The sequence below is a fragment of the Emys orbicularis genome, chromosome 4, assembly GCF_028017835.1.
Source record: "Emys orbicularis isolate rEmyOrb1 chromosome 4, rEmyOrb1.hap1, whole genome shotgun sequence".
Classification (NCBI taxonomy): domain Eukaryota; kingdom Metazoa; phylum Chordata; order Testudines; family Emydidae; genus Emys; species Emys orbicularis.
The window spans coordinates 134,742,056-134,761,631 of record NC_088686.1 but is presented as its reverse complement, the minus strand read 5'-3'; the positions used below and the strand labels follow the sequence as shown (position 1 = coordinate 134,761,631).

The 19,576-nt window shown below is 53.9% G+C and overlaps 1 protein-coding gene across 1 annotated transcript in view; it reads left to right on the top strand.

The window, feature by feature from the left end:
* Window positions 1-11,048: 11,048 nt before the first annotated feature.
* LOC135877874 (kinesin-like protein KIF21B) overlaps window positions 11,049-19,576 on the top strand; it is a 41,993-nt gene continuing 33,465 nt past the window's right edge. The window contains exons 1-4 of the mRNA XM_065403401.1: window positions 11,049-11,107; window positions 13,085-13,307; window positions 13,671-13,853; window positions 19,069-19,218. Of these exons, the coding sequence (XP_065259473.1) occupies window positions 11,049-11,107; window positions 13,085-13,307; window positions 13,671-13,853; window positions 19,069-19,218 (615 nt within the window). The remainder of the gene's footprint in view (window positions 11,108-13,084; window positions 13,308-13,670; window positions 13,854-19,068; window positions 19,219-19,576) is intronic.

Below are 19,576 nucleotides of genomic sequence, written 5' to 3'. Positions count from 1 at the left end.
TCTGGGCCTCACTTCACCTCAGTACAATGGGGTAATAGCAACGCCCTGGCAGTGGGTTTGATGGTCAGTGCACCCCAGTAAGGGGGGTTGCGTAAGTACCTTGGAGAGAACCCATCTGAACATGTCTACCGATCCTCTTTCTCCCCTCCCTCCCCCCCTGCCCAAGGGAGGCTGGCAGCCCTCTCTTGCTGTAGTCAGAGGCTTAGTCCTCTGCTGGCAAGATGTTGCCGTGGTCAGAGCTACAGCATGCACATCAGCCTGATTCTCCCCATCTCACACCTTGTGCCACCATGTACGCTAAGGTGAAATGCTACCACCGGGCCGAGTGATCAAGGGCACATGGTGACATGAGGGAGGGAGGTGGGGATCAAGGCCTTTCACTGTGGTCTCTGGGTAGCAGCAGCTCTCCTGGGTGTGTCCCAAGGTAGCCGGTCTGTCTGGGCACTTGCACCTGCTCAACACTGTGGATCTGGACCTTGGCAGCAGACCTTGTGCCTTGTGCTGTGGGGGGGGGGGTCGCTCTGGGTCGATCTTACCAGTGCCAGAACAAGAGGCCTTGTTCTCTTGCCACTTGAGAGGCGATTCCATTCTCCTTGGAATCTCTTGCGTCCTTTCTGCAATGGATGAGGGACCAACGTGTGAAACAGAGACTGGGACAGGAGAATGGCAAAGCGGTGGTGAAAAATGGGTCATGGCTATCCTGTTGCTGCAGTACGGTGCACTTACAATAGTAACAGCATATGGACCAAAGCGTTCGGGAGGCGATACTGGGTCCAGTCCTAGTCAATATTTTTAATTAGCGACCTGGAGAATATTAATCACACTGGTGGCCAATAAGTTTGACCTAGGCGCTTATGCTGCCCTCAAACAGTATCCGGGTGCCTTCTAAAATCAGGAGCGACCCCTAAGCTGGGGAGGATGCATGGGGCTGAGCAGCAGCACTGAGATGCCGGCTGGAACAGAGGCCCCCGTAGCGTGGTTCAGATGCCCAATGAGAATGGAGGGGACTGGCTAGGCAGGCAGTCGCACCACATCGAAAGCTCAGGGGGATTGGAGCGGGTGGCGGATTCAGTGTGAGTCATCCACGCACGGCTGCTGCAGAAATAGACCAGCACAGCCTCTGCTGTCGACGAGGTGCCAGGAGCCAGAGCTGCAGCGGAGCAGATGTAGGTTACACGTTAGGCAGCGCTCTGCTCAGGCAGGGTCTGCTCTGCCCTTCCAAGCTAGAAAAACAGGCCAGGGCATGTGGCTAGAACCAGGACTGGATTCCTCCAAGTTGCTTTGACCCTCTGGGCTGATCCAGAGAGGACACGAGTCTGGGACTGTTCGCTGTCTGTAGCTCATACTTCTAGCTGTGGGCGTCCCTGGTGCATTGGCCAAGATGGAAGTGTTCACGCTTGCGATCCTCACCCCGCCCACAGCCAAGCTACAACTGTGTTTGTCCTCCATGCATCTGATGAAGTGGGTTATAGCCCACAAAAGCTTTTGCCCAAATAAATTTGTTAGTCTCTAAGGTGCCACAAGGACTCCGCATTGTTTTTGTTTGCCCTGTTGCTGCTCCATACCTGACCTCCGAGGTCTCTGCCAGGGGCAGATGGTGCTAACATAGCAGCAACACCCCATCCAAATTCCAGCGGGGCCAACGTTAGCCATGTTTGAGTGGTACAGGGTAGAAACCCCCAAGGACTCTGAGCAGCCTGTCCACTCGGCTAGTCTAATCCCTTTGAAAAGTGGAGCTAGCTGGACTAAACAAGAAAACCCTCTGTCTGAGCCAGCTGCTGGCTGAGTGCACCAAAGAGACATTTCTATCCTCCCTAAATGTATGGCTTCCTGCTCCACCATGTAGGGGATCTCTCCCCCCCCCCCCATCTTACGTCAGAATCTTCTGTCTTTCGAGGTAATCTTTGGCCTGGATACTGACTTGCGTTGAACAGAGGTTTTCTTGCCTCCAGACCATTGATTGTTCATCAATCGGGTGTTTTTGTGTGAAAACTCGTGTGTGTGTGTGTGTGTGTGTGTGTGTGTGTGTGTGTGTGTGTGTGTGTGTGTGTCTTGAGCCGCTAAGGGGAGAGTTCCCTGGTCAGGTGCATTGCAGCCCCGAGACCTTGCATTGTTTTTATTTAATGATTCTGTCACTCTGCCTGCCCTGCTGTCCAGTGCAGGGTGACCCTTGGACCTCTACAGCCACATCCATACAGCAGCTGCTCTGGGCAACTGTGCAAACAGCATTAGCAGGCCCTAGCTTGAGCTACAGGTTACCAAGCCCTCGTGTGGACGTGTGACCAGACAGCATGGCAAACTCTAATGCTACTAGTGGGCACAGCTCGGTGGGTGTCTCGGTGGGTTTTGGGGTGAGATCTTAAAAACTGTCTGCTTTGCGTGGGTGATAAATAATTCTTTCCCCCTGTGATAAATGGGGGTGGGGGGGTAGCTCCCTTTTATGAACACCCAGCCACTTAGTTATAAAATCCCTCATAGTAGTTGTTCTCTACTTGCTTTACCTGTAAAGGGTGAAAAAGTCTCCCTGCATAGGTAAAAGGAAGGGAGTGGGCACCTGACCAAAAGAGCCAATGGGAGGGCTAGAACTTTTTAAAATTGGGGAAAACTTTCCCTTTGTCTCTCTCTGCTCTCCGGAGAGAGGGGACAGAGCAGAGACAGGGCTGGAGCTAATCTGTAAAAAGCTGTGGGCCAGGTATGGAAATCACCAGATCATACCTAGAAACTTACTTATTTGAAACCCCAGATATGTAAGTGGATCAGGAAATGTCTAGGAAGATGCAATCAGGTTTATCACTTTTTATTTCTTTATGGCTTGTGGACAGCTCTGTGCTAACCCCAGGTGCTTTTGTTTTGCTTGTAACCTTTAAGCTGGACCTCAGGAGAGCTATCTTGTTGCTTAATCCTTGTAATAGGCTTTTTGCTAGATTAAACAACAAAGTTCCAAATGCATTTTCTTTCTTGTTTGTTTTTAATAAAATTTACCTTTTTTAAGAATAGAATTGGATTATTGTGTCCTAAGAGGTTTGTGCACATGTTGTTTAATTAGCTGGTGGAAACAGCTGATTTCCTTTGTTTTCTTTCTCAGCTCTTCCCTGGAGGGGGGTGACAGGGCTTGAGGGTACCCCACAGGAAGGAATTTCCAAGTGCGCCTTCCTGGGTTCCAAAAGGGGGGGGTTGCACTTGGGTGGTGGCAGAATCTACCCATCCAAGGTCAGAGAGAAGCTGTAACCTTGGGAGTTTAATACAAGCCTGGAGTGGCCAGTATTCCTTTTTAGAATCCTTGCGGGCCCCCACCTTCTGCACTTGACATGCCAGAGTGGGGAAACAGCCTTGACACACACACCCCCCCCATTTCACCTGCCTGGTGGGACACTTCTCATAAGAGCAGAGGGTTTGCCCAAGTGTCCAAGGTTGTGTTTTTTCTCTTCCCCTGTTCATGCTGCATGCAGTCTAATGGTGCCTCTGCCCCAGAAGTGGCTGCATTTCCATGTTGCTGTACACTTACCATGCTGGGAGTGGGGGGGAGGGAGGAGGAGGAGGCAGTGGAGATTTAATTTAGTGCCAGATTTTCAAAACTGCTCAGCTCCCAGTGGGTGGTGGGGGCTGTTGGGAGCTGAGATCTCTTGAAAGCCTAGGCCAGGTCTGTGCTGGGCTGTTCAAGTGTTAATTGGCAAAGTGCTGTGGGCAGAACGGAGTTTGATAGATGTAAAAATATTCCCATAGAGAGAATTTAGCAATGGAAGGGGAAAGGTGACTGGAGAGGTGACTGGACAGCACCCTCTCTAGAACTTCGGCAGATCATCTGGGTTTGTGCCCTGAGCTTCAGGGGACCCAAGTCCTAGGGTCTGAGTTGCGCAGACTTCATCCGCAATGATGCTGTGCGCAAACAGGGCTTCAAAAGACTCTTATCAAATCAAACGCTTCTTAGTGGCCCCTGATGAGCTGTGTACGGCGGGACAAGGGGACATCCCCTTTTTAAAACACTGGTTTCCCTCCCTGTCTGGTCCATGGTGCGGTTGGGTTATTGATTGACACCTGGAGTGCTGGGTGCCATACAGAACATTTGGGGAATGAACCCCTGGTCTTCCAGACTATCCCATGGAGCCTGGGACCCGTCTGACGCGGTTCTGTGGAATCGTAGTATCTTTCTGGACCAGCTATTTCTCTGCAGTGGGTCGCTGAGGCCTCTTACTAGGAGGAAGTGAGGTGGGGGAAGGCTCCCTGAATCGCTCGCTGCTGGCGTGGGGACTGCGCACTCGCTCTTAGGCCAGTGCCCATTCAAGACTTTGGACGCCAGCCCAATTGGTTCCCCCTCTGTAAATGTTGGCTTATGGTGACGGAGCTGAACAAGCTGGCCATTGTGCGTCTCCGGGCCACTGAAGAAATTGACCGGGGATTTTTATAAGTGTGTGTGCGTCAGTGTCAGTCAAAGCTTTTCACCCTTTCGGGTTTAGTGTCCCGCTCCCTCCTCCTCTCCCGGCAGATGCTTGGTTGCCATGACAATCTTGCCATGGTGACAGCTGCTTTCACATCCTGCCAGCAAAGAAAGAAAAGACAGAGGCTCCCAGTCGGGGCGCCCCCTGTGCCGCCTCTCTTGCTTTATAAACTGCTCTGTGTGTCTCTCTTTCCTTGTCTAGTCTGGCTCCGGCGCAGCCCGGATGCAGGATAGGGGCTCCCTGGCACACAGTGCCACTTTGCGAGACAGCAGCCTCCTGGCTCTGGGGGCCCAGCACTGTCATTCATCGGCCCAGCGAGAGCTCCCAGTTGGAAAGGGCAAGCTCTCTCCCCCTGCCCATGTCTCTGTCTCTACCACTGTGTCTGTCAGCCTGCAGCTCTCTGCCTTGTGTGTTCCTGGCTCTCTCAGCTGGCCCAAGCCTAGGTTTGCAAATAGACCAGCCCTGCAGGAAGGATCTGCAGCTCCGTCCGGTCGTGTCAGTCAGCCCTGGTGCTCCAATGGTCCTTGCTCGGACCAGATCTATTTGCTGCCTTCCCACCACCCGCGCCTCCAAACAGTTCAGCCAGCTGGATGTGCCTTAGTGGGGCGGGGGACTCTTGTCCTCTCCTCTTCCCCCAACCCCTCTTGCACCCAGCTGTGGCATCCGTCACACCCCCACCTCTTCCCTCCGGAGGGTCAGGAAGGCTCCAGCCGGAGTGTCGTGCAGGGCTGTTTGCTAACAGTGAACGCTGTGCGGTCCTTTGTGTCCATCTCCTTTCCCTCTCCCCCTCCCTGAACCCCCGGCGCCGGTGATCCCATGGTGAATAGGTTTGTCTATGGGCTTGTCGGCCAGTTTGACTGCATCCAGCCCCAAGGGTTGCTGTACTCCCAGAATGCATTGCCAGTGCCCCCTGGATGCTGTTGGTGTCATGTCTGCTGTGGGGCCATCAGCAGGAGGGAGCGGGTGCTGAGCCAGGGCTGGTGCTCACACCCCACTCCTAATAGGGCTCTGGGAACTTTCAAGCCCCTTCTACCCTAGAAAAGTGGCTGACAGCTGTTGTGCCCCTGAAATGGAGACTGGAAGCGGCTCATGTGGCTGGAACAAGCCCCGTCCTGTGCTCCGGTGTAGAAGGCGCAACTGGCAGTAAAACTGTTCTCAGCACCAGTGCAGATGGGGCTCGGGTCTGATCCTTTCTGGGCAGTGCCTGCAGGAGGCTGCCTCCCCTCTGGCCCGATGGATGATTTCCCTGCCTGTGAAGCCCTGGTCTGTTTTAGGTGCCGCTTTGGGACCAGTGGGTAACTCCCTAACTGCCAAAGGGGCTTAGGCATCTGGGCGGACAAGTGCGATGCTTGATGCATTTTGGAGCAGCCCCTGCAGTTACTGGAAGTCTTGGCTCTGACTCCCGTGGGTTTGGGATCAGGTTGGGAGCGAAGTCCCCGCCCCGCTTTGCTGTTTGGGCTGCATGGATTCTGACGGGACCTTCCAACGTCCGTAGCATCCCGCCACTCCTCAGCACGGCTTTAATAACCAAGAGGGAGCCGCACGGAGGCCTCATGCCACTCTGACCTCAATGGGCCAAATTCACCTCTGGTGCAACTTCACTGCTTTCATTACGAACACTTTCCTGGCCTGGGGTCTCAGTGTGCTTTGCAAACACTGCTGGATCCAATTTCCTGGCTCTGTGTGAGGCTGGTCAGTGTGATTAGCCCCATTGAGCGGGTGGGGAAACTGAGGCATAGCGAGGTTGAGGCAAGGTCACATGATGGGTCAGTGGCAGATCTGGGATTACAACCCTGAGTGTTGATTTGTAAGGGTCTAGTCTTGTCCCTGGCTTTATTTTAATCTTCTGTGAACATAGATCTGCTGGGCCTTATCCTACCCACCTGAGGCATGACAGTGACTAGAATGGCACCATCTGTCTGGCCTCATTAGTGCTGTAATACTGTAACCGTTAGACACATGATCAGGCAAGTTCGTTAGTTATACAGGGTAATCGTGTGGCTATTTCCGTCTCTAATTTGTTATTGGGAGCTCTCAAGAATGCAGCTGAGACAAGGCATGGAGCGAGCATTACAGGGGCTGTGCAAGGTGAACAAATCCGTGTGCTCTGCTAATCCTACTGGAGGTTTCTTCCATCTCTAATGTCAGTAGGTCCGGTCCCGTCCATCTGCCTGCTCCCCGGCCAGCACAGGTTTAGGAACTGGCATAGTCCAGTTTCCCATTTCCAATAGGGGGCAGCTCCAGCTGCTTCAGAGGAAGGTAGAAGAAACCCACCAAGTTGAAAATTAAGGAATAACCTGCCCACAGAAAGTTTCTTCCTGACCCTCATCACTTAGAAGTTGGCTCATGCCCTGAAGCATGAGGTTTTATAATTTTTTTTTTTTAAAAGAACCTTCTCAAATTATCACTATCTTTGTAAATATCCAGCCCTCTTTTGAGTCCAACTAAGCTCTTGGCATCTGGGCTATGTGATAGCCTGTGGAACTCATTGCTAACTCTGTGCTGGGTAATAAAGGATTATTCTCTTCTTATATTCTTCATGACTTTTGTTCTGCATTTCCTGATGTTCAGTCTTGATTTCCTTTGCTCAGTTTTATCCCAGTGCTCCTAGCTCTCATGCCCTTGCCCCATCCTTCCCTGTCACACTGAACACATCCCCTGCCTCTTCATTTTACACCACCCTTCAGGTCCCCTTGGTTTAAAAGATCTCTGGTATGGGGTGATGTGCTAAGTGCATTTGCCTGGTGAAGTTATACAGCACCTGCCACTGTAAGGTTGTCACCCATCCGGTTTTTGGCTTCTGTGTCTGGGTGCCATTTGACAAGCCCTGGTGGTTTTTTGTTTTTTAATCTGGGGAAGAGGCGGGGAAGGGGGCGGGGCCTCGGGGAAGAGGCAGCGCAGGGGGCGGGGCCTCAGGGGTCCGATTACCAGCCATTAGAAAGGTGGCAACTCTGCAGTCACTATAGGGCCTCTATCCTGACTTGTACCTCTAGGCACTCCCAGAACTTCAGTGTTAGCTGACACCAGGCATTGGCCTGAGGCAGGATTCTGAGTGGTTGGGCGGGGTATCTGGTGGGATCAGGTCTGAGGACTCAGCCAGGAATACCTTGCCTAGCTCAGACCCTCTGGCTCAGCTTATTGGTCTAAGCTTGAGCCCTGCAACACTGTGGGTCCTGTCTGCCTCCCTTAGCACAGAAGCAGAGCAGCGAACAGCAGGCCTGGTGCCAGCTCTCCCAGCTGTACGGGGTGGCATAGGGAAGCAGGGCAGGGGAGGGGAAGAGCAGGGTGCTACTGGGCATTAGGGTGAAAGCCAAAGCATTTAACAGTAGCTTCTTGTGACTCGGGAGAGATCTCAGGGAGGGTGCAGCTGGCCATGCAAAGTTGCAGTCGGCCAGAATATTCAGAAGAGCTCGGCAGCCACAGCTGGGGCTAGCTATTCCTGCTGCTCCCATTGTGACCCTTACAACCCGGCTTTCACGCAAGTTGTGCATGTCGGGTGCTGGTTGAAAGCTCCCCATTCTTTTTGCAATAAATATTTTAAAACCTTTTACTCCCCTCCCCCCCCAAGAAACAATGAAAATGTTGACCAAAAATGTTTCTCTCTCTCACACACACACACACACACACACACACACACACACACACACACACACACACACACACACAGCCCCTCCACCCGCATCGTTTTTGTCAAAAAGCCTTTTTTTTTTTTTTTTTTTTTTTTTGGTCCAAGGGGACAGGGAAGGAAACGTCTTTGGGGAGAAGAAACCTGAGCGGCCCCAGTGCTGAGCCCTTCTGAAAATCTGAACCTTGCTGTGGTCGCTGAGCTCTGTCTGGAAATTCTGGCCCAAAGGGCCCAGTTGAGCCTTCTGCTGTTTGTAGGCTTTAAACAAAGTGCCAGCCTGGGAACCCTGGAGAAAAGCCCCCACTTAGTGAGACTTTTGTGCTGGCATAATCTGATACCCTTTTCCATCCTTCAGTGATACACAAACTATCCACAGAGGATTCTTTCCCAGGTGTCTGGCTCGTGGGTCTTGCCCACATGCTCAGGGTCTACCTGGTCGCCAGATTTGGGGTCTAGAGGGAATTTTCCCCGGGTCAGATTGGCAGAGACCCTGGGAGGTTTTTGCTTTCCTCTGGAGCATGGGGCACTTGCAGGTTTAAACTAGTGTAAACAGTGGATTCTCTAACTTGAAGTCTTTAAACCATGATTTGAGGACTTCAGTAACTCAGCCAGTAGTTAGGGGTCTATTACAGGATTGGGTGGGGTTTTGCGGCCTGCGATGTGCGGGAGGCCAGGTGAGATGATCAAGATGGCCCCTTCTGGCCTTAAAGTCTGAGTCTATCACACCTAGCGCTTACACAGTATCTTTCATCCAGAGATTTCAAAGAGCTTTACAAAGGTATTTGATATCATTATCCCTGCTTTACAGATGGGGAAACTGAGGCACAGAGTGGCCATGCAGGATTTGCTTCACCCATGGCTAAAGTACATTAAACAGTAGCTGAGGATAATATCGGACACTATTTGATAAGCCCCACTTAGTGAGAGGGTGGTGGTATTAATCATGTGGTCCATTCTATTGGCTTCCATGGCTTTAAAGGAATTAATATAAGTATTTATAAAACAGCCAATGAGGGAAGTTTTGTCAATAAGTCTCCAAAAAGAGTTTTTATCAGGGTATTTGGTGTCATGTTTTTTCTCCCTGATTCTTCCCAGGCAAGCCAGCTTCAGAGCTGCCAGGCCGATCCCCTGAAAATAGGAGACTTTAAAATCTCAGCAAAAGCAGCTGTTTTACCAAGTGTAAGGGGACTGTTGCCCCCTTACTAACATTCAGTGGGGGTGTTTTGGTTGGCTAGCTCCCAGCACTAAAAGGGGAAGGGTCGATGGCAAATCAGGAGTCTGAGACTGACAGTCCCCAGGAACAATGGGGAGAGGCCAATGCTCCAGATCAGCCTGATTGACAGGCTAATCAGAGGGTCAGGAGGCCAGGGAGGTCCCGTCCTCCGTGTGAGCTGGAATTGCCTGGGTCAGACTGAGTGGGGCCGAGCTAAGGAGAAAGCAGGGGCCCAAGCTGAGCTGGAGAGCAGAACCGTGCCAGATCCAGAGGGGCCAGAGGCGCAGCCCCAAAGCCAGAGCACAGCCAGGACAGAGAGGGGCCTGAGCTAAGTTGCTGGGAGCAGAGCTGCAGCCCCAAGGCAGAGTTACAGAAGCAGCCTGCAGAGCAGACCTGTCCTGGGGGCAGAGCTGTAGCAACCAGAGCCAGAGAGGCCAGAGAAGCAGCCCAGGGAGCTGGAGGCAGAGCAGCAGCAGCAGCCGTGCTGAGGCAGAGTGGAGCTGGAGCTGGGGCTGGAGCAGTCCGGAGCTGGGTGCGGTGAGCAGCTGGGGAGAGTGAGGGGGACCCTGGCAGTGGGCCCAGCGCAGGGAGATACCTCAGCCAAGAGGCCTTGCAGGCCAGACTTGGAGGGGGATCGTAACCCTGACAGGGCGGGGGCGACGCTGGGAAGAAGGGTCCTGCCACCTAGAGCCTGAGAGCGTGTGGCCACCGCCAGAGCAAGTGTCCAACCCACAGCGTCCCTGCAGCACAGCCAGGGCCTGAGAAGGAGGCCCGGGACCTACAAGGAACAGACTGTGAACTGCCCTGACGTTCCAGAGACACTGCTTGTGATATTCCCTGCCTCAGAGCAGGGTGATGTGTTTCCTTTAACCTTTCCCGTTTTTCCTTATTCTTTTTTTTTTAAAAATAATTGTTAATTAAACAATTTGTATTTGCTTTAGATTGTATAAAATGATCAGTGGGTCAGGGAGGTGCCCAGTGCAAAGAGAGTACCCCGGAGTGGGGACACCCTAGCCCCTGTCCTAGGTGACCACAGCAGGGTTGGGGGTCAAGCCCCCCAGGAATCCTGGGCCCAGCCTTGTCGGGGTTTACGAGGACTCTGCCAGACAGGAGAGTGGAAGGGGAGTCCTCAAGGGCAGGGAGGCCTCTGGGTAAAGGAAGTGGGAGCGAGGACTCGGATCCTTTCGCTAGCCCACTTCACCGGGGTAGTGCAGAAGCCAGGAAAGTTCCCCACAATAGCGGGACCATTCCCCCGCTTACACAAGCAAAGCTGCAGGTCATTTTGTTAGCAGTACATTTCTCTTTGTTGATTCCCGTGTAACAGCAGTATTTTAGGTGTGTGTGTGAAATTACGATTACTTGATCTGATTTGGGTTGTGCGGATGCTGGGGTGGCGCTGATGGCCTGTGAGCTACAGAGGTCAGACTGGCTCATGGTCTCTTCTGGCCTTCAGCGCTGTGATTTAGAAGGTAATGAAGAACTTGAGAGCGAGTACTGAAAAGACCCTTAGCCGAGCTCTTCCCTTCCTGGCTCAGATTGGGTTGATTTTCATCTCTGGCTTCCCCGGTCTCGCTCATGTGGGGTTTGTATTGTCTCTTTCCCTTGTCTGTTTTGATTAGCAATATTCGGATTACCCCAGGGTTTATTTTTAATGACTGATTTTGGGCAAAAATGTTTAAGCCTCGAATTTGTACGATGGGAAACTGCGTCAAGGGAGCTTTTAATGATGTGGATTGAACATGTGCACTGCAGTAGTCTATCTGACAAAGGAACGATGAGTTCTACCGGCTGGGAGCTGACATCAGATGAATTCAGGCTGGACATAAAGCACAGGTTTGTGTTTTATTTGAACAGTGAGGGTAAGTAGACACCAGAACCACTTACCCAGGGCTGTGGTGGATACTCCATCCCTTGAAGCTTTGAAATCAAGAATGTGCATCTCTAATACATCTGCTTTAGCTCACCCACATATCATGGGATTGATTCCGAAGTTACTGGGGAAAGCCTGTGTTATGCCGGAGATGAGACTGTGTGATCAGAATGGTCCCTCTAGGAATTTATAAATAACATTTTAAATGAGTGAGCATGCATTCTTCTAGATCCCTGAATTGGGTGTGCAGTTTGGGGCTGTGCGCAGATGTGGGGGGCTACGTACCTATGCCTTGCAGATTGAGGATCTGCATATCTAAACCAGGTGTTACCTGTCCTAGTAGTTTGTACGTGCCCAGGTCATCCAAACCCGTATTCCAGTTAGGACACTCTGATGCACCCACTGCCATAAATTAGCAGCTGGGACCCCTACGTATCTAATGGGGTGAGGGGTTGCAAGCAGTAAAGGAGTGGGAGAGAGGTCTGGAAGGAGAAATAATCCACCCGAGGGCCCAAGTTGCCCCTGGGAACAGTCTTTAGGGAGCATCCAGCATCTTCTGACCTGACCCACTTATTGTGCAAATGAAAATGGGAGCTGGTCAACACAAACTTTCAATAGCAGCCACGGATTTGGGGTGCCTCTGCTTCTGGGGGGCCCAGCCTGAGACACAGTGGGCCTTGATATATTTTTTTTCCAGAGGGTTTGAGCACAAGGAAATCCAGCTGACGTCAGTGGGAGCTGCGGGACAGTCAGTACCTCTGGGAATTGGGCCCCAATTGTCTCAAAATGGGCTCCCCAGAAAGAGAAGCCTCCAGAATCAGAGGCCAGTGCTGAAAACATGGGTCTTGCTCTTTCTAGCAGAATGTGAGGAGGAGGGAGATAGGCGTCTGACTAGGCCAGGGAGCCATTAATAAATAGGAAAGGTGCTTCTAAGGGCTGGTCCACGCTATCCGCCTAATTCGGCGGGTAGAGATCGATCTTCTGGGATCGATTTATCGCGTCTCATCTGGACGCGATAGATCGATCCCAGAAGCGCTCCCCCGTCGACTGCGGAACTCCTGCTCGCCGAGAGGAGGAAGCGCTGTCGACGGGGGAGCCTGCCTGCGCCGCGTGGACCCGAAGTAAGTACTTTTAGTTCGATATAGGAAACGTCGACTTCAGCTACGCTATTCTCGTAGCTGAAGTTGCGTTTCCTATATCGATCCCCCGCCTCAGTGTGGACCAGCCCTAAGACTTCTGTTAGCCTTGGGCAGGGCCGTGTTTCCTTGTGCTCGTCGTCTGTCAGCAGCCGCCTGTGGTCTCTTGTCTCACAATTGATCATCAGCTCTTTGGGGCAGGGACCCTCTTCTTGTTCTGTGTTTGTACAGCGCCTGGCCCCAGGGGGTCATGATCCATAACTTGGGCTCCTATGAGCTACTGCAAGACCAATAATCATAAGGAACTGTTTTTGTAATAGCAGAAGGATATTTTCCATAAACCTTCCCCCACAATTTACTGTCCCTCATATACCAGTGTGTGTATATTGGGGCCCACCAATATCACTTGCTACGGGCCAAGCAACCATCACATGGGAATTGCTGTCAGTAGCTACTGACTGGGGGGATTTGAACCAGCAACATTGAGGTGACAGTAACACCTCGGTCCCTACCCTTTGTGTGGTCTCTAAGTATCTTACTGCATTAGTCTCAAGAGTCGGGGGGCCACCCTGACCAAATTCCAGCTGCCTTTCTAAAGCCTGCATCCCGCAGGTTCACCTGGGTGTGGTATTCCTGTTCCAGACTGTTACTTTGTGTGGTTAAGCAGCTGCTGTCAGGTTGCAGCCCAGAGGTGGCTGCATTTCACTGGTGGGCAAGGTGGTCCCCCTTGCTGCAGGGATGCAGGGTGCTCTGGGAGAAGTAAGATTGTTGTGTCCTCAGTTGTCTGTCTTCTCCCGCTGGCAGGATCCGTCCCCAGCTGTCAAAGGAGAAGATTGAGGGATGCCACATCTGCACTTCAGTGACGCCTGGGGAGCCCCAGGTGCTGCTGGGAAAGGACAAGGCGTTCACCTATGACTTTGTGTTCGACCTGGACACGTGGCAGGAGCGGATCTACACCACCTGCGTCAGCAAACTCATCGAGGGCTGCTTCGAAGGCTACAATGCCACTGTGCTGGCGTATGGCCAGGTACCGGCTGTCCCCGTCCTGTGTCTCGGCGGTAAACCTGGGCTGTTGCACTGAAGCCAGGCTCGGCTGTTAGCAGTTGTGGGCTATCTGGCTGCGCCAGCAAAGCCATGCGGGAAGGTGCTTGGCTGGGCCTGCAGGTCGGAGTTGAGGCTCGTTGGTGGGGTGCAGGGGCAGAGGCCCAGGGCTGGAATATTGGGGGGGCCGTGGGTTGGGATTTTGGGGCATCAACAGAGCTGTTGGGGAATAGTCAGGGAGGGGCGGGTGCAGGTTGGGTTTGGCAGCCCAGGGCTGGAGCTGCAGGGGGCTGCTCTTAGGTTGATGCGCCCTGGGGCTGTCTTAAGTGCCCGTCCTGTGCCCTTTCAGACCGGCGCTGGGAAGACGTACACCATGGGCACCGGCTTTGACACAAACATCTCGGAGGAGGAGCACGGGATCATCCCGCGGGCCATCTCCCATCTCTTCAGCGGCATCGAGCGGCGCAAGCGGGCAGCGCAGGAGCGTGGCACAGCCGTGCCAGAGTTCAAAGTCAGCGCCCAGTTCCTGGAGGTGGGTGTGAGCGAGGGGGGAGCAAGCTGGGGCCCCAGAACATGAGGAGCTGCCATTCCCACACCCCGGAACAGGGTATGGGTGGGGGTGTCTGTCCCAGCGACCGCAAACCACAGCTGCTCATGCACTGCTTCAGGGGGGCACGTGCTGTGGGCCCTACATAAAATGGTGCTGACTGTTTATGTTCTGGCTTCTCTGGGAGGCAGTGGTGCTGGTTATCTGTGCCCCCTCTGTGTCTGGGAGCTGGAGGGCTGGCTCCACTGCAGTCCGTGTACTCTGCATCCACTTGTCTGCATCCAGATTTGGGCCAAAGTCCAGTTTCTGTACAAAGGATGCAGGTTTTCCCAGCCTTCCCCAGCTGAGCAGGAATTCTCAAGCGCCTTCCACCCCATCTATTGCTTCAGGCTTTCTCATCACCTTGAAAGTAACGTACTGGCCCTTCCCACCTCTTTGCCCTGTTTCTCAGTCTCCAGAGCCTAATTTTAGCATGTTCCTATCATTATCCAAACCTTTCTTATTGCACCTTTCACCTAGAACGATCCCATCATGCCTTGCAGACTGTGTACTTTGTGATTGCTTCAGCTCTTACCCACACGCAGCTAGTTCTGGGGTGGAATATGAAAAAACCAAATGCAGCATCCATCAGCAGTTCAGGACAGGAATGGGTTTAGAATGACTTATCTGGGCGAATGCAGGAAGGCTGTATATAGCTAGCCCCACTGTTCTGACAAAGTTTCTATTTTGGTAATGCCCCAAACGCATGTGGAAAAGCCAGGAGCTTTTCAAAGGATTGGCTTTGCATTTTACTTTCGGATCATGTTGATAGAGAAATGTGTGCTGTGGTATAATCGATCCAGACTATGCCATCCTTGTGTTTAGTGACTAGAGCTGGGTGAGAGGGATTTTGTGAAATCACGGAAAACCACTGTGACACTATTTTGCCAAATCACTTTTGCGTAATTTCATGGAATCCTGAAACTTGAGCTTTTTTTTTAGAATGTGTAAAATCTCAAGTGATCTGAAAACTAGTCCCACTTCAACATAGAAATGCCTCCCCTGTTGGAAAAGTGTAGAGGAGAAAGCATCTGCTGTAAGGCTATATAGCCTAGAAAGGACTGAAAGATTGGGAGCAGGGAGGTCCTGAGTCTAATCCCACTGCTGACACAGTGCCCTCAATGATCCTTGTATATCTATCCCTTCAGAGGAGTATTTTCTTGGGCTTCACAACACCTTGATGAATTAGATAAATACCAATGGTCCATTTTACAATGGAGGTACAGATAGTGACTGGCCAAAGATCAGGCAAGCCTGGGTCCGAACCAGAAGTGGATTGCACATCTCCAGATGATCAGGCCCAAACCACTAGAGCACAGAGTTCCCCCTGGAAAGTCTCTGAGCTCCATTTTCTCCATCTGGGCAAAGAGTTGAGACCCGTATGACTTCAGACCCCTGTACCTGGCTGGGTAAGTTACCCCAATAGGAAGCCTTCCCGGCTTCCATGACACCCTCCTCATCTCTTCTGCCCCAGATCTGAAGCAGCCGGAAGTGCGACCGTGTTCCCAAGGATCTCTAGCCTTGGCAGGGCTTTGGCTCTTCCCTGAGTGCCTGTGAGCTGGCACGGAAGCAGGACGCGGGAAGACTTCCTGCTCATTGGCACCTCCTTTGAAATCCCTTTGTCGGGGCGAGGCTATTCTGAGTGGTGGTTAACCCTGCTTCTCATTCAGTACGGCGGGGAGTGCCCCTCCGCCAGCAGCGTTGTGTGACTGCCCAGCCCTGGGCATGAGCTATAGGATCCGACACAAGTGCTGCAGTGAACCCTGTGAGATCCCGTCTCCCCCTCCTATAGCATCTTCCCCAGAGCCAGCCAGTCCTGCTTGTGAATGCCACAGGGTGCTGGGACTCCCACCGCGTAAGTCGCCAAAGGAGATCTCGCTGTTGTCGAAACCTCCTGCTATTCAGCCTACATTTCCCTTTGCTCGATCCCTTTCCTCCCAGCGACACCCACTTTGGGAACGCCCTGTTAGAGTTTATGGGCTTGGGTAACTCCAGTGACTTCAATGAAGCTATGTCTGAGGATCTGGCCCCACTGCACTGGCATGTGGAGAGTTTGTGCAAACTTGGCCAACGCCGTGGCTGCCACGGGGTGGCTGGTGGACCCTTTACGTGGACTGAACCATCCCACCTAGGCTAAGAGGAGCTACATCTGAAAACCCTTCTCCTTGGCCTTGCTGCAGCTCTGTAGGTTCAGCACCAGAAGCCGTCCAGTCTGAAGGCCGGGCTGGCAGATGCTAGCTTCTCGGCTATAGAGAAGCTTTGACAAAGCCCAGAGGCTGCTGGGGCGACAGCAGAGACTCCAGCGCTGCAAGGGTTAATGACACTGGCAGTGCTGGAGCTGGGGGCTGCCTGCTGAGTTTATTGTGTCCTGTCTGTTTTCTGGTCAGGATATTTTTGCCTGTTAAATAGTTTCAGAAACTTAGATGTCTGGGCTTCTGGAGCCTCCAGTCCCAGCATGAGGCAGGAGTTTCCTCCAGACAAACCCCTCTGGTCTATTTCAGAGTCACCCGTTCGTATTCCCCCGGCAGGCTGTGCCCAGCCTTGCTCGCTCCAGGCGATCCACAGAATCACAGTGACCGCGAAGGCCCTAGTGTAGGCAGAGCTCAGGCTTTACCGTCGCATCATCGAGACCCAGCTGGTATCTAGCGCTTTGCCTCAGGAGAGCTCAAGGTGCTTTACAAAGGAAGATTAGTATCATGATCCCATTTTACAGATGGGCAAACTGAGGCACTGAGAGGGGGAGTCACTCACCCAGCAGGCCAGTGGCAGAGCTGGGAACAGACCAGAACCCAGGTCTCTGTAGTCCTAGGCCAGTGCTCTAGCCACTAGGCCACACTACCGGCTCCTCGGCTGGCTGGCTGGCTGCAGCTGCACGAGATGGCCAGGGTAGATAAGGCCTTCTTTAGCTGCCTGCTTGGCTGCTTTGCCAGAACATCACTACGCATGCAGGGACCGGCTCAGCTGGCCTATAGCGCCTGTCGTCTCCACGCTGAACACCCACGCTCCCTGCAAACCCAGCAGGGTAGCGCAGTCCTGTGGGGACTGGTTTGCCCCAATGTCCCCTCTCCCGCAGTGGGGTGTGCTGATAGCTGCCCTCCACCCCAGAGGTGGCTGCATCTCGGTGCCGTGGTATGCACAGCTGGAATAAAAGGTGCTCTCGTTGGGGTGATAGTGGGGGTCCGTTAAAGCTCCCGAGGCTGCCAGCATGCAAGGTAATTACCTGTGCTGTTGTTACTGCTGTGCTCTTACCCGTGTCCTGTGACCTCTCCGGGCAGGTTCATTAGAGGGGAGGCTTTACTGCTCTGGAGCTAACTTCCAGGGACAGTGGAACGGATTAGCCTTATCTTCAGAGCCGCTCTGCGGTGCTTTCCCGCTAGCCCCTGAGCTGGGATCCTTGCAATGAACTGCGTACGGGCCTAATGCCAGCCAGGTGCCAGGACTCCTGGCTTCTACCCCTGGTTCTGCCCCTGACTTGGCATGTGGCCTTGGTGAACTCACTGCTCCACTCTGTGTCCTGGGCCAGGGCCCAGACCCTGTGATCGGAACATGGCCTCCCAGCATCTCTGGCGAAGGCCGGGTGGGCGAGAGGCCCAGGTTGAGATCTGCAGCCTGTCTAGCACCACAAGCAGTGAGGCCCCAGCCCAGCTTCCTTCTGGGACTTCAGCGCACCACCCACCCTGTTAATGATTCGCTGGATTCTCGTCACTTACGCAAATGGGCAGGTCCCAGCCTGTGCCACCCATAGAACTGTCAGCCAGCCGGGCGAAGGAATGGGAGGCCAGGCACGCCCACCACTCCAGGGCAGGATCCCATCTGCAGGTGGTGGCTGGGGAAGGGGGACGGCCGGGTCACTTTACCTATCCCTCGTGTAGGGTCACAGCCTGGATCAGCCCTACGGCAGGATTTCGGAGACCTGGGGTTTTCCTCCCTGCTCTGCCATGCATGCCCAAGGTAACTCTCTGGGCACGTCCCTTGGTCTCTCTGGCCTCCGTTCCCCATCTGTACAATGAGGCGTGAGGATAAATACGGTAGATTGTTAGGTGCTTGCATATTAGGGTAAAGAGGGGCCTGTTAATATCGTAGATGGGGTGAAGCCTGTCTGTTCTACGCTGCTCTGCCAAGGAGGAGCCACTACATAGCCCCTCTGGACCTGGCCTTCAGGGGGCTTCCTCTGAGCCCACCCGTTCTCCTGCCCTGTAGTGACTGGGATGGGCTCAATGCACCTGCCCTGCTGTTCTTGCCCCTTCCCCCGATTAGCCACAGGCACTAAATCCATTTCTCCTCCGCCGCCGCCTTCTGCTCAGTGCTCGCCCCTTCCATGTTGCTCCTGCTCCCAGCAGGGGAGCAGTAGCTGGGCTGGTGATACACCGCTTGCTTGCAAAGCTAATCCAGGGCAAGGTGCAGAATTGGCTCTGGCTTCCCTGCCTTTGGGGACCTCCCGGCTTGGAGCCCTAATTAGCCCCTTTCTCCACCGGGGCAGGTCAATCTGTCAGTGATGACACCCCCCACCCCACCCCACCCCACCCCCGGCGGGCCAGGCCTGACTTGCTGGGCTCTGGATAATTACCCTGCTCGGACTCTAGTCCCAGATAACTAGGGGGACAGCAGGGTCCCCAGACGTACGGACAGTGCTGGGTGACTGACGGCCATGGCGATGGGGGGAATGCCAGGTGCGGTGAGCTGGCTCCTCGGCCTCCTGTCTGCTCTCTGAGAGCTTTTAAGGAGAGAGCAAGGCCTAGTGGGCATGGCCTGGAGCTAGGATGCCTGGGTTCTTTCTATTCCTGGTTCTGCCACTGGTTTGGCGCATGGCCTTGGGGAACTCACTGCTCCAGTCTGTGCCCTTAGCTAGGGATCATCGGGACAGCACGCTGGCACTGTGCTGCTCTGCGTGTGCTGGGTAGGGGAGGCCTTGAGGAGGGGGGGGACCCAAGAGGCATTGGGGGGGAGGTTGGGAGTACCTGGAGGAGAGGTGGGGGGGACGACCCAGGAGGCATATGGGGGAGGTCGGGTTACCTGGAGGGAGCCAGGAGGCCCCAGGGGTCTGAGCACGGCCCCTGTGCACCCCGCAGTGGCGGGAGGTAAGTTGTGAAGCCCCATGCCAGGCTCTGCAGCAAGCCTCGTGCCGCCCAGTAACCCGCTGCCCTGTCTCCCTCCCCCACAGCTCTACAACGAGGAGATCCTGGACCTGTTCGACAGTGCCCGGGACCCTGACTCCCGCCACCGCAAGTCCAACATCAAAATCCATGAGGATGCCAGCGGCAGCATCTACACCACGGGTGTCACCTCCCGCCTCATCAGCTCCCAGGATGAGGTGGGTGACGCCCGGGACCTGGCTGCTGCGGGGGGGTCGGCTGCTCTGGATCGCCGGAGAGCGGGCAGGGGCAGAATGGAGGGGCCGGGTGCTGTGAGGGGCAGAGCCCCCAGTGACGACAAGGGGAGTCAGGAGCTAGCGTGCCCCAGCCCCAGGGCAGAAGCTCTCCTAGCCAGCTGTCCGAGGCTCTGGCTGCCGCCGCCCTGGGACAGACACACTCAGGGTGTGGCATTGACATGTGCCCGGCTGATGCGCCCCTGGGTGGCATCAGGGCACTGCACCAGGATGCCGAACGCTTTGGATTTTCCTGTGGTGGCTTCGCGGTACAACTGTGCCCCTGCTCCCAAAGCTGGTCTGG